This window comes from Cydia pomonella, chromosome 1 (assembly GCF_033807575.1).
Source record: "Cydia pomonella isolate Wapato2018A chromosome 1, ilCydPomo1, whole genome shotgun sequence".
Lineage (NCBI taxonomy): Eukaryota > Metazoa > Arthropoda > Insecta > Lepidoptera > Tortricidae > Cydia > Cydia pomonella.
In genome coordinates, this window is record NC_084703.1 from 8,873,273 (window position 1) to 8,888,739 (window position 15,467).

Below are 15,467 nucleotides of genomic sequence, written 5' to 3' on the forward strand. Positions count from 1 at the left end.
GGCGGGGGACACATTTTACCACTTTGGAAGTGTCTCTCGCGCAAACTATTCGGTTTAGAAAAAAATGATATTAGAAACCTCAATATCATTTTTGAAGACCTATCCATAGATACCCCACACGTATGGGTTTGATGGAAAAAAAAATTGAGTTTCAGTTCTAAGTATGGGGAACCCCCAAAATTTATTGTTTATTTTTTTCTATTTTTGTGTGAAAATCTTAATGCGGTTCATAGAATACATCTACTTACCAAGTTTTAACAGTATAGTTCTTATAGTTTCGGAAAAAAGTGGCTGTGACATAAACGGACAGCCAGACGGACATGACGAATCTATAAGGGTTCCGTTTTTTGCCATTTGGCTACGGAACCCTAAAAATGTCTATCCTAATATTATTACTGCAATGTTCGGCGACCAGAGTGCAGCTCTAGCGCACAGTTTTTGATAGTTTTAAGGTTTTCACAGATAATTTGTTGCGAACTTGCGAATAAAATATGACATTGATTATACATTATGCATGCATTAAAGGCGGTGTGTTTAAAGGGACCAACCGCGTAAAGCAAAAATAAATAAATTGCGTAATCTACTTCTCTATCTCTATCGCGACAGAGAGGCAGATAAATAAATTTTTGAATTTTCGTATTTCGCAGTAGACCCTCTGAATGTGCTAGTGGCTTCCCCTCCACAGAGTTTTGCGAAATGTTTCCTATTCGAACATTTCACTTACACATGCAAGACGTTTTTAATAGTTTTTAATGTCTGCCCAAGGGTGCCCACAAGGCTTGCTATATCCCTATTCATAACTCATACTCATAACATCTTTATTGCTCATATATTACATTGAATACAGACCCTGTAAGGGCACAGCAATTTATTCTTATACTATAAGTACTTATACTTAAAACTAATATTATTAATTACATTACATTGCACAGCGATGTAGGTAAAAATAAACCTAAAAAAAAAAAAAACTAGCATTCTATTTTGTCGGAAAGGTATCTTCAAAAAACTCCTTCAAAGAATAATAACTTTTATCTAATAAATAATTATTTAAGGCGGTTTCAAATGATTTAGGTTTTGCTATTGATTTTATTGCTTGTGGAATTTTGTTATATATTTTAGTGCACATCATGTGAGGTCCTGAATGATATAATGTTAGGTTGGATGTGGGTAGCGCGAGGTTGTTATTGTTTCGGAGGTTTAGCGGTTTTGTGTGTCGTTCTTTGGCTTGTAAGAAAAGATGGCTATGGGCTTTTACAAATTTACATATTTCTAATATATATAAGCACGTTATTAGTGTTAAGATGCCTAGCTCCTTGAAATAGGTTCGACAGCTGTGCATTTGTTTTATATTTATTATTATTCTGATACACTTTTTTTGTACAGTGAACAGACTGTTTACAATCGTGCTATTTCCCCAAAGCAATATGCCATAGCGGAACAAGGTGTGAGCATAAGCATGGTAGGCTGTTAAAGCAGTTGTTATATTCGTAGTCTTTTTTAATTCATGCAGTGCATACGTAAATCGGGATAATCTACTAATTAATTGTTGTATGTGGTTTTTTACCTAAGTAAGTATATAACTTATCTTAACACCAAGATTTTTCTTACCTTTGTGAACTTTGAACGCATTCAGTACTTACGTCTCAAAATATTGAGTTAGTTCTTAATAATTCTGCGTGGTCAAAAAAATTTAGTCTCGGTAATAAATACAACACTAGCTAATTTAGAAGTTTGTGTAAGTAGATAGTTTCATTGCAAGAGGGGGTCGGACGCCATCGTGTGATTTCAATGTCGGGTGACTGTTCCTGTTTTTTCTATTCCTTGACATTCTTTATAAATTATTTTCGTGGTGGCATTTAAGTTAGATATGTTTGTTGTTCATGTTGTGGAACATTGGGACTTACGTAGCGCTTTCAAGGGACACTAATTTGATTGGAGTCCACCTAATTAATATTAATTTTGGCTGTATCAAAGCACAACAGTCCGCTGTAGTTGAATATCACTTAGATCAAAATATTGCCCTGATTTATCCTTTATTGAAAAGAATAAAGAAACAGCGAATAAAAAGAAAGACCGAAACGCAAATTATCCAACTCAACTCTATAAAGCCATCATCTTGGTTAAACGGTACAGCTTGGCCGTTTCGTTGCTGTGACATTAGACATGCTCGTGGTCAACTTTTGTAACAGCAGTGAAACGGCCAAGTTGTACTGTTTAACCAAGACTTTTAGTACTCTGACATTGGGGACCTTTTACATCTCCAGATTTAATGTGTTTTTAACCATAGAGACTATACATCTCTATTGTATTGTATTAATTATTTATTTTAAGATTATTATAATGTAATGTTTACCCAGGTATTGGCTGTTGTATTTATAAATGTTGTTATGTATTTTTCATGTCACTATATGATGTTACTATAAATGTTGTATTGACTTGTAAAAGAGCCCTTGAGGCCTACTTGCAGAATAAATTTTTGAATTTTGAATTTTGAATTTGAAAAAGATGATGGCTTTATAGAGTTAGAGCTCGTAAAGTTAGGATTTATAGAGTTAAAGGGTTAGGATTAACGGAGTAAAAGTCTTGGTATTAAGAGATCTGATAACTGTTTAGTGTGAAAACTATAGGCGCATATAAGTCTTGGCAACACTTTACATGAAATGTTTTTGGTGGGATATAACCTTACATTATATGAAAGTTGTTTTCACTGTTCAGTTATAGAGAAGTTATAATTAACACGTATTTTTAGAAGAGTTTGATATAAATAAAGTATATAAGTATATAAAGTGATTATAAGATCATGGTTGTCCTTAAAAAGTGCGAGATTATGAAGTATTTAATGTGAATTGGTTTGTTTACAATGTATATTGAGCTCGACTGTAAACATCGACTCAATAATAAAACAATAAATATTATTACTACCCTTCTTACAGTAACACGATTTATAAATGCTTATGAGCCCGGTAACGATTTTAGAGCAAAAATGTGAAATTGATAGATTAAGTCGTTGCATTTGTACACATTTTGTTACGTAATATCTAAATAACAAGTATTGGTTTCTATTAGCACGTCTTCTCATCTTGCCTTTTAATAATGAGGTCGCAAGCGTGCGCCCCCGGCCCCGGTAACATGTGACGAGACGGGACAGTTTTTAAAAAATTATAAAAATTACGGCGATAAATTATACAAAATGATGTATAAGAACAGTTTCAGAAAATGTTGTAAATTGTTTAAGTATCAAAATTAAGTTGAAATTAAGTAGATTATCAGAGAAATTGTCACTTGTTTTGAACTCATTTCTCGGGAAAATTGATTCCGTCTAACTTTCATTTACATTACTTCAAATTTATAATAACAAAAATTTAGTTTATTAAAGTTGATGTACAGGATATGTGTAATACAATATAACCATTTTTAGCAGTCCAAACATTACGAAATTTAGAAATAAGTTCGACAAAATCAGTGCTTTACGCGCGTTTACCTAAACGTCCATCAGAAATAAATCATTACTAATTAAGTCAGTCTGTTTTCAAAAAAATAATTTATAAAATGAAAGATGCGTCCATGGGCGGCGGTAATCGCTTACCATCAGGTAATCCGTCTGCTCGTTTGCCCCCTGTATCATTAAAAAAGAGATAACAAGACGTGCATAGAAACCAGTATTTGTTATTTCAAATAGTTAACAAATGGTGTACAATTTCATTGTCTCAATCTATAAATTTGACATTTTGCGAATTGATAACGGTCTCTTAATGAAAAAAAGAAAACCTTCGGTGTACTATCGGTGCGGAATTGTGTAACGTAAAAATATCTAGAGAAAAAATGCTACGCGAGCAGTATCTACGCGCGTAGCACTAAAGGCCGTCTACAAGCGGATCATAAGCGCATCACGAGCAGGACAGAGAACCTAACATCCGGCAACATATTACCGTACAACGGCGTTTACGGATATTCAAACAACAGTTATGCACTTGCTGACCCGATTCGTAAAGCAGAGAGCATTCCTATTTAATACCAGCTGTCAAAAACAGATGGCGCTCTGTAGCCAGTAAATAAAAAAAAGCTTTAGTTCATTTACGCTTCGAACTTGACACCAGGCTGACGCAACTAGGAACAAAATAAGTTTTGTATGGAACTTGTTTCGCAAATCTTTGCCAACGAAGAAAAATAAAACGTCAGTGCTATTTATTCTGTCAAGTTTACATAAAGTCAACTGTCAGCCTAATTGTTTTGTTTGTTAATAAGGCTTCAATGTTTTATTCGGGTATTTCGTGCAATATCTTTATTATTTAGTGAAAATATCGAAAATAGTGAACCGTGATCAGAGTAAAGAACGAGTTTGTTACAATGCCACCGAGAAAACGGTTTACTAAGTGTGAAATATGTGGCAAGCGAGCCACTCGAGAAAATCACGAAAAAAGGGATTTTATGGCGAAATTTCCCCTGGATAAAGACCGGTACGTATTGCTTTAGATACTTTTGACCTTATTTTGGTGCAGCAGGCTTTAAACACATCGAAAATTTGATATTTTATATTATTTCTAGTTGTGAACTAGGGATGTACTAAAACTATCGATAATTGTATGTTTATTTGTATATCAGTGTAAGTAATAAAATAAAATATGTGAAATTTCCTGAGAACTTGCATGCAATATAACACAAAATTAATTCGTCGAAGATTTTCAGTGGAAAATTATCTATCATCTATGCATTAATGGTTATTATTTAACATATTTGATTTGATTTATAGATGCATATTAGCGCTAAATAATCAGTTGATCATCTCATTAGCAAACACTTGGAATATAAACTGTACATAACCAAGGCTATATGTTTTCAGATGCAGGCAGTGGGTTAAATTTGTTGGGAACGAAGACCTGATACATCTTCCCATAGAAAAGTTACATTTATTGAAACATGTATCTGCAGATCATTTTGAAAATAGTGCTTTTAATAAAAAAAAAATAATAAGAAAAAAAATAGTGAAGGATTTTATAATTACAATCTGAGTGTAACGAGGTATTCTAATATAGAATCCTAGCGTAGTGAGGGATTCAATTGTTAACGCCTATGGGTGGTATTCCACCTATGCAATTTCTTTGTCCAATGTGTATTGCGTCTCACATTTTGATTAGTGACAGAGTGAAACGCAATGACATTGGACCAAGAAATTGGATAGGTGGAATACCACCCTAAGGTGGAAATATTTTTGCTACCACGTGATAAATTTACATACTGCTTTTCACATCACCTATGAGGAAATTATTATGGTACAAATAAATAAATAAATTTTAATTAATGGTAATTAAATAAAATAATTTAACCTAAGAAGTATGCAAAAAGAGGAAAAAAGTGATCCCTCCTAGTAGGGAAAAAAAGTGCTACTTTGATCCTTCCTAGTGGTGAAGAACAACAAGGTGTTCTAAAAAAAAATCGAGTCCACATTAAGCTCGACCACGTATTAGTCCACTCATAGAACTATCCACTATATAACATACAACTTAATTGTGGACTCGATCCTAACTTGATTTCGAGTACAAAATTTGTAGACAAGAGTCTATATTTCAACCCTCCCCATTTTATCGATATCGATAAGAAACGCAAGCGTGTAGCGTACTACACTATTTAAATTGCTTATGTTGGTAGTATGGTTCTTTGACAGTTCTTTGTCGTACATTTTGGTAATGATTTGCGAAACAAAGGGATTCCACTCGCTAGTATGGAAGTCCCGTCTCTTAAAACGTAGTGATTATATGCTCTTTGCTTGACACGCGAGTTTATAGTCCATTTTTTTTGCATTAGAAAGAAGGTAAGCGATTATGACGTGTCTTTTTATTGAAAAACATTTTTGAAAAATAAGTCACGGCAAATATGTAACAATTATAAACAATATATGTGCGTTCTTTTACATTATTTTGCTTTCATAATTAATAGTTACCAATTTTTAAAAGCGTTTTTCATTAAAAAGACATGTGTAGATTATTTACCTTTTAACTTTTACCTACCTAAAAAAACTACCTAAGAATTTCCCGAGTAATATATACTTGTCAATAGTATCTAAAATACCTAAGCCTAAATGGAGTTCACTAAAGTTTACTTTCGATTTAAAGTAAAGTGATATTTGTCTGCTTGACGAATAGATTTGTAGGTAATACGTCACGCTATAAGAAAAATATTTGGTAGACGGAAATGTCCCAAACCTTAAGGACAATCCGTGTGCGAACATCTTTTTAATACGACGCAAATTATTATTACTATTAAAATATATATTTTTTAAATAAAATCATATTTTAAACAATCTGCAGTACTAGCTAAAGTACAGGTATATAAACGAAGTTATGTCCAGCCAAAGTAAACTTATAAAACAATATGTCGGTAATGTCGGTATTGCCCTCATTGCCCTTCCGATCCGTTTAGTAATGTTTTACGAAGTTTCTTTAAGGTGCCGTGCCGATTCAGCGAGCGGAGCGGAAAATGATTGGCTGTTTCAAGTGCACTGTTTCATTAATTTATAATACCATTTTTTTAAAATTAATATAGTATTCTTTTATTATATAAAATGAATTGACTGACTGACAACAGTAGGTACTTATGCGTTTCGTAAAACCACCAAACTATGATCGAATATTAACTCAAATATCTTCGTCCAGGGGCCGATTTTTGAATTTCGAGTGCACGATTTCGTGTAATTCCCTTCAATTTATCTCCACTACTAGGCATTTAAATTCTACTAATATAATCGAAAACGAGTGGTCAATTCCACTAGATTCCCAATTTGTATTGTTTGTATTTCTAAAATATCAATTCGCCGTTTTCCACAGATTTTTGAATGACGAATTCGAGCGCTCGTATTTAAAATTCTGCCCCCGGTGTGACATTCGTTTAAAATTCGTTATAGTGTGGAAAAAAATAAGGGCAATATACGGAATGTACCCTAAAACCTTAAGCAAGCTAATTTTACTTTAATGAGATATTCATTTATTTTTTTAAAGAAATAAGTTTGCATTCATTTCTTTTATTCGCTTGCCTCGCCCGGGAATCGAACCGACTAAAAAATTCCACAAAATAAACACTCGCTTTTTTATTCCGCTGTATCAACTACAGTAAATGTTAATGTTTTCCAAGAAAAATTAGGTCTTACACTCGTCTGTCGTACAAAATATCCATAAAATCGAATATATAGTACGCAAGAACATTATTAGACAAACAAATTGTAAAAAATATTTAAATGCTGTTTTGTACCATTTTAAAAATGAAAGTATGTTTCCTTTAATTAAAATGAGCTAGCTTAAGGTTTTAATTTAAGGTACTTTCTCTCCATTACATTTTTCCACCATGTATAAGGCAATATTATTTTTATAAAAATAAAACTAAGACGAAATCAAAAAGAACATTGCTATTGATTACGTATGGAACTTGTGGACCATTGTCGTAGTATTGGACTATTGATGGTTGGTTTTACGGTACCTAGTTTTACCTTATATTTTCATTTCACCTGCAGACCTGCTGTAACCACAACCTCCACAAATGGGGCTACAAACCCTCATCAAACTGTGACTGGTGCGCCAGACCAAACAACTGCGCACATAGTGGAGGAATGCCCCAAGAGACGTTTTCGGGGGGGCATGAAACATCTGCACGCAATAACTACGGATGCCAGGGATTGGCTGTCAAACCTAGATATTAAGCTACAGATGTACATATAATGTTAACCTCTGTAAATTTTATTTCAATAAAGCCATACGATAATAATAATAATAACCTGCAGACCTACACTACAATGTTACAAATCAGGTAATCACATGTACGAGTACATGCGGCGTAAGGTCGGAAAGGCTGCTCCGGTATTTCTACATTATTCAAGTCCAAAAGACGGAAATTGGGGAGGAACCGTTTCTCGCCAAATTTCAAAGCGGTTACAAGGCTCCTCCTTCTCACGCCATTGGCGTCGGGCCGCTCAAACCCACCAATAGCACTCCGTCTTGCCCCACCGACCGCAAGACCAAGATTTGGTTTTCCTTGTGAAAACTTAACGATTTTCGTCATTATTTTATACCTATTACATGAAGGTTTTTTAACCTATTAAAAGTTTTTTGTTAAAGTTTTTTTTTCTAAGTAGGTCATGGTATGATTTGTTTTCAGGTTTCAGTGTGGCGTTGGTGTGCCGTGATTTGGCGGTAGTGAGTGTAGCGCAACCTAAGCCAGTCCGTCGGTCGCCCATCGCTCGCACACTCGTTCGGAGCGCAACACACTGCGTCCGCCCGCCCAGTTGACGCGATTTTCTTAAAACTTATAATAAATTTAAAAAAAAAAGCTGTTTTCGTGTGGACTGTTTTTTTTCTGTGACGTAACAAGGATGCCCGCTATGCAAAGCTTCATGGACTTTTGAGCTGAATTGGAAAGCCTAAATTTATAAAAAGTGGGTGAGTAATATAAAAGTAGAAGTAGAGTAGAGATAAATTAGTGGGCGATCGGGCTTTAGGTGGGCGGTAAACTTTTATAGCTTGTTAACTCTGATTTATGCACTGTAAAATACTCGTTTATTACAAAAACATACAACTGTGTTTTGGTAAACAAACGTAAGTCAATAGTGGATAAAAATGCTTATTCTGTTAATAAAAACACTCATAAAACAGTATTCTCTCACGAAGTAATTAATTAACTATGTTTCTTGACGGTACTTACACAAATACCGTCAAGAAACGTAGTCAATACAAATCAAGTACAGTCAACAAACTTTATCTTGAGTTTGTGGTTAATATAAAATGTTCACATAATTTGATTATATATCCATTTATTATTATATTATGTCTGGTATAAAGATGAAAAAGTCATCATTAATTTGATATAAGGTAGGTATGTTACGTAACGAATATAACTCTACAAATATTTTGTAAAATAAGCTGATGTGGGTACTAATTCTTGATTAACATTCACAGCTCAGCGCTCTAAAAACAAACCAATTTAGAAATCGTTTATATAATAATACATAATAAAAACCTAAAAACTCTAACGTTATATATATAGTACTCCATGTCTATTTAAGAGCAAACATTAGTGGTTATTTTTCCATAAAAACGTTCTCGATATTTTTCTCTTTGGATTTTGGCTCAAGATGAATAGCTATTTTTTATGAGTTCAATATTATCAGTACCGTTATCTGTATAATTTGCTTTTTATGATAATCTTTTTTTTAAGAACTAGGTTACTTTAAAAAAGCGCTAAAACGGCCAAATGAATGCGCCGTAACATACAAAATCAACGACAAGAAACGCAAAAATCAAAACGGTCAGACACAGATAATTTTTTTATCATTCCGTTCCCAAAATTTCGTTACGATTGGATTGGTTTTGGGGGAAAGTCGCGAACAAAACCTCGATTTCTGAGATTTATGCGCAGGATTTTTCCCTTAAGCTGTAGGTGTCTTTATCGCACTAATTTTAGGAACCGCCGCCCCGCCAGTGCGGCAGAGATTTTACCTAAAATTCTCAAATCTGAGAAGGGGATCAGCTGGTATTTCCTCTTAAATACCCGGTATCGGACATATACGAGTAGTAACCCCTCCTATAATAGACGTGGCACAAGTAATAAAACGCAAACTAAACATTCTATCAAATATTTCAGTATTTAATTTGGAGAAAAAAACTTAGTTTTTATTTGTTAAAACAGAAAAGACAAATAGGACAATCAACTTGTAATGCGCAAAGAGGTAGAAAATTATAAAATACTCCAAATTTTCTTTCAAGATGGTAGAATAGCTTTTTAAATCAAACGAAAGAACGGTAATTTTTCTATGAAATTCCATTTATTTTGCAAATTTTGAAAAAAAGGAAAACCTAGAAACCTAGTTTCTCAATGTTTCAATAACATACTTAAAAATCAAGGAGAATGGAAAATATCTAGAAGTGGAAAAACGTTTTCTCTTATTGTATGGTCGATCACGTGGTATAGTCCCTCTTAAGGTACAAAAGGTTAATCCAGGAGAGTTTTTGAAAAATAGTACCGCTTTCGATCATAATACGGTTGCCAAAAATTTGATTAGGAATACTCGAAACCTGACTTCTTGACTTTCGATCGATAGAAGTAGTCACGAACATAGATCTAAAACGCACCTTAACTTTTTTAACAGTTTTTGGAACAAGCAAAATATATGAACATTGCTCCTAAAAATGCGCAATTTAATTTAAATAAAATAATTATTTGGGGACAATCTTAGACAAATCGACCTAGCCCCAACTAAGCATAGCTTGTACTATGGGCACTAGGCGATTTTATGATCAAACTCATCGATTACTTTCTTCTTGTAATAAAAGGTTGAATATATATAATTTTCACCACACCAGCTCGTAATTAACCAAGAACTGATGAGAAGGTAAAGTAATTTGATGCAAATTATGAGCTGTTTCCACATGTTGGCCGGTAGAATTGACTTTAAAGTTATGACTTGGAATAATTATATTAAATATTTAATAACGTTCATTTGGATTTGATTTGCAACATTTTAAAATTAGTATTTGCCTCGCACTGGTGTCAGTAGTACACCCCTTTAAACGCCGCAACGCTCTAGATTCCACTTTTCGGACCACTCGGTCTTTCTATTGCTCGAGTATCAAATCAACATTAGCACTAGGGGTTAAATAGCAAATTTGCCCCCGTGTAAAACAGATAACTATTAACATGTATAAATAAACTATACGTTGAATTAGCCTATTTCATGTTCGGCCAATGTTCCAAATCGTAATGCTACCTATAAATAGCCACATGATTATAATATCGAGAAAAATGGCCCCCCGATTAAATGATTATCATAAAAAAATTGCCGGCTGAAATACAATTTATCTACACACATATCATAAACACGCTTTCATCTCATTTCATAAACCCACATTCGTATTTGTCAATGCATCATTAATATCATTATACTTTATTTGATAATATGTAGGGGGGAATTGGGAACGGAGGGTAATTTAAAACAGTGAGATATATAGTAAGTACTTCTAATTGCACAAAATAATCTTGAGTATGTTTAATACAAGCATAAACAGGCCTTCATGTGACTAAGATTCGTAAGCTTCGCACATCTATTCACAATTAATTGACCAATATATTTTCAACTTTTGTTATAATTTTTATCATACATGGATAGATGGAAGCATGTAATTTTTGTAGAGGAAGACTCCAAATTTTGTTAGTATCTTGTATTTGGTATCTGCTTTTAAACCCTAGATGGTTTTCGGATCACCAAAAATACAATCATAAGTGATGCTCATTTTGATTATTATTAATTAGTTGGGGTAATTAGGACCAAAAGAATTGAGAACGTTCCCAATTATCCCTTGCGATCTTAATTATTCCTACTACGTACTGATCAAAAGTCCAATATTTTTTAACTTCGCTAATTGTTATGCATGCCTTGAAGTAAAGAAATAAACTTGGAAAGTGATATTATATTGAAAAACTTTAATGTCTCCATTTCCCCCGCGGACTGTTTCCAATTACCTCATACTGTTTCGGGTAATGTGGAACGACAATGTTTTTGACTTTATCCAAATTACTTACGATAAAGTTTATTTATAATCATGATTTGATTAAAATTTGGTAGGTAAATAACCAAACTAAAGGTAAGCGTAAAAATGTATTCGGTTTGTGATATTTTTTTTTTTAGAGCATTTGAAGTTAAGTGTTCCCAATTCCCTAACTCTCTCCTAGTAGTGTAATTTTAGAGTAATTTTTTTTTAAGATATATTTTTTGGTGGTCATTATATTTAATGCCATTTATAATTATAGTAAAAGCGTATTTTTGGCCCAACCTTTTTTGTTTGAAATAAAATGAACTGCGTTTTTTTTATATACCACGTCGGTTGCAAACAAGCGTATGGCCCGCCTGATGGAAAGCAGTCACCGTAGCCTATGGACGCCTGCAACACCAGAGATATTACATGCGCGTTGCCGACCTTTTAAAAACCTGTACACTCCTTTTTTGAAGCGACTACCGAATATCATATCAAGATCTAGGTTTGAATGCCGGTCCTGTTGCTGTGTGCCCTACAAATAACTAAATTCTCATTTTCCTTACATAAAAGTAGAATGTAGAATATGGGTTTAACTGGAAATGATTGTATATAGACTCCGTTTGCATTCAATTTGACACTTGTCATGCGTAAAACAAAGAGGGTGACCATAAATGAGTAAATTAAAGTCAATCTCACAAATACTGCTACTAAGAAACAGTTGCTTACTACTTACTGAATGCGCCATCCTGCTCACGTCTTCTGAATCATACAGTGTGTTTATCTGGGACAGGTCATAGAATACCCCATTTTTAGGGTTCCGTACCTCAAAAGGAAAAAACGGAACCCTTATATGATTACTTTGTTCGCGGGAACGCGTAGAGATATCGAGTTTAAATTAAAAGAATATACTCAGATCTAGTCCTTTGAGGCTGTGAAAAAGTCAAGCTTCTAAATTAACGTCAAATAAAAATACGGCCGTTTATGCCGCAAAAAACATATATTTCGACACTCCCAAGGGAATCAAAATTTGTAGGGTACTGCCCGTAAAATTTTGCAAGTAATATATACACTACAAGTATAGGAAAAAATCTGAAAACCAAAAATTTTGAAAAATTAAAGAGTAAAGTATTTGAGTAAAATTTGTACGGAACGGTAGGCGAGTTCGACTCGCACATGTCCAGTTTTTTGATTTATCAAACATCCTGTATGTACCTAGGTCAAACATATTTCAGCATTTGTCTCTTCTGTGGACACACAATAAAAGTTAACGACCCCGGTACATTAGGTACATAACACGTTTTTCTTATTTGAGTCTCAAGTACTGAAAACATGGATTCCATTTGTGTGTATCGTAAAACTTTACTTATGTTTTTATTTTTTTTTGCGATGTCCATGATAGACCTTACCGAGTTTATCGTGTAATAAAATGTGGTTGACCCATTTACACGGTACACATATCATTTTTTTTTAATGTTTTTATTTTGTAATTTTTTGTTTTAAGTTTTGAATGTGTATGTCCTTCCCGTTCCGGACTTTCGTAAGGCGAACGCGCAGCCGAAGCCAACAGAAGAGTCCCATTCAACAATTTAAATGATTTAATACCGAGCGGATTATGCCCATGCCCGAATAAACTGGAGTTAGTCCAAGCTAATTTTGCACCTCATGTCAAATTCCTATAAAAATAGCCCTTGTAAGTGACACCGCCAAACTTTGTCAAAGCTGCTAAGTCAGTGCATGTAGCTTAGACAGAATAGATTTTTTTGTGTAGATTTACTAATATAAAGAACAAATAAACAAACCTAATAACACTTACTGTTAAGTATAAAAACCTATAGATAAAAAAGTGCTTGTCAAAATGAAACTTCGATATAAATGACTGATATTCGGATTTAATGGAATCGAAAATGTACGACTATTGGGTAAAGCCGATAGACAAAATTCTAAGCTATTTGATGAAAAACGGTATAAAACCTCGCCCTTTACTAATTTAATATGCGAGCGCAAATGTCCCACACATTCACGTCCCAACTTCAGCGAAAGTAAAAACCTCGAAAATCGTATTTAATTCCGTATTGCCACGCCCATAATTCGCAGTGAAATTCGTAACTTTCCCGAAATATTTCCAAGTTATAAATAGAGAAGTCTACCTTATAAGGATTAATTAATCCGGACCATTATGAACACTACGTTTTCCTGCTTCGTACTTTGTAATGGAAAATTGCCAGATTTTGCGTTAAATATTTTTAGTTGCTTTTGGTAGCGTGATCGACGGATCGTGATAAAAACCTATTGCACTAAACATTCGAATTTTTAAATCTAGTAGGTATGAACCTATTTATTCATTTTCGTAGTAGTCAAACTACGCTTGTATAAAGTAGGTTGATTATCACTAGTTATAGTCGATGAAATATTATTCGAACCGACAAATGTTATTGCTAATGGGTCTTTTACAGCAGGTTAATAAAACAATTAGCGGCCGGTTTAGCTTAAATTATACTTGAGCTAAACAATCTTGATCCCAGTTACTTTTCTACATTTTAATTTCTTTAATTTTCCTAGTACTCGTATTTCAACTATTTAATTGATTATTAAAAAAATATTAATGTAAAGTAAATACGATTTGTATCGACAAAGAAGTTTTAATTACCTAATAACGTGTCAATATTATCCAAGAAACACAAAGTTATGATACTTTACTAGTTATTTCGCTCATATGGATGGGAAGCGCGGCAAAGCACTTCACACGCCTTTTTATTCGTAAAGATAAAGTTTTATGAACAATCGATGCAAACTATATTTATACCACCAATTGGTTACCGATGATCTTCTTCTTCCTCGCGTTGTCCCGGCATTTTGCTACGGCTCATGGGAGCCTAGGGTCCACTTGGCAACTAATCCCGAGAATTGGCGTAGGCACTAGGTTTTACGAAAGCGACTGCCATCTGACGTTTCAACCTAGGCCTTATTGGGATTAGTCCGGTTTTCTCACGATATTTTCCTTCCGAAAAGCGACTGGTAAATATCAAATGATAACAACCGATGACAACAACTGAAAACTTTTTCTCACCTAGTCCCAGTGGATAAAACTTGGTGGTAACTATTAGTATAAGTAACCGTAAAATTTCATCTAAATCGGTTCAGCGTTTTTATGAATGTAACAGACCATATGGTATAAAAATATATTTATAATAGCAGAAATATATATTTATAACATCACTGGCAAAATCTCGCGACTTCATCTGCGTGTTATGATGATGATGATGATAAAAAAAACTATCCTTTGTCTTTTTTCGGGTCTTAAACATTCCCCAAACCAAAATTCATCTAAATCGGCTCAGCGTTATAAAAGTCCTTTCATTTGTAATATTAAGTAGAGAAGGATTCAGAGATCATGAAAATACATAGCAACCGTATGTGACGTTCAAATAGTACGGCAAGTATGTCATTACTTCACGAGTACCGAGATATCTAGATATAGAGACTCAGGCCGAGTGAAGAATGACGTTTCCGCACGTGTATCGAACCTACTGTAAATAATACCGTTGCGAAAAAAGAAGAAAAAGTGGCTGTGACATAATCGGACAGACAGACGGACATGATGAATCTATAAGGGTTCCGTTTTTTGCCATTTGGCTACGGAACCCTAACAAGTAATTTTTTTATGCAAGTTCTATAAGACAGAAACCATTGTAAATATGATTATTTGTGTATTAAAATTGTTTAAAAACAATATGGAATGTTGCCTTTGGAAGCTTAAAACATGCTTGCTTAAAATAAGCGTGTTATAATGATGAAGAGGTAAGTAATAAAATATGAAATATGTATATTTTTATTATTCTTACATTTACAGTAGGTTTTTATATTCATTACGACTTTTAAAGGAAACTAACATTAACATCTCATCAATAAGTAGTCATGAATTGGAACAAGTATACATTTAATAAAAGTGAAAAG

General features: G+C 33.7%; 1 protein-coding gene across 3 annotated transcripts in view; it reads left to right on the plus strand.

The window, feature by feature from the left end:
- The first annotated feature begins 7,499 nt into the window (after positions 1 to 7,499).
- The window catches only part of LOC133530544 (forkhead box protein L2-like), a 78,365-nt gene continuing 70,397 nt past the window's right edge, over positions 7,500 to 15,467 (plus strand). For 2 of the 3 annotated variants that reach the window (XM_061868526.1, XM_061868607.1), the window contains exon 1: positions 7,500 to 8,419. In XM_061868526.1, coding sequence (XP_061724510.1) covers position 8,419 — 1 coding nt within the window. In that variant the 5' untranslated portion in view covers positions 7,500 to 8,418. Of the gene's footprint in view, positions 8,424 to 15,467 lie in introns of all 3 variants that reach the window. The other variant, XM_061868680.1, reaches the window with a different exon arrangement.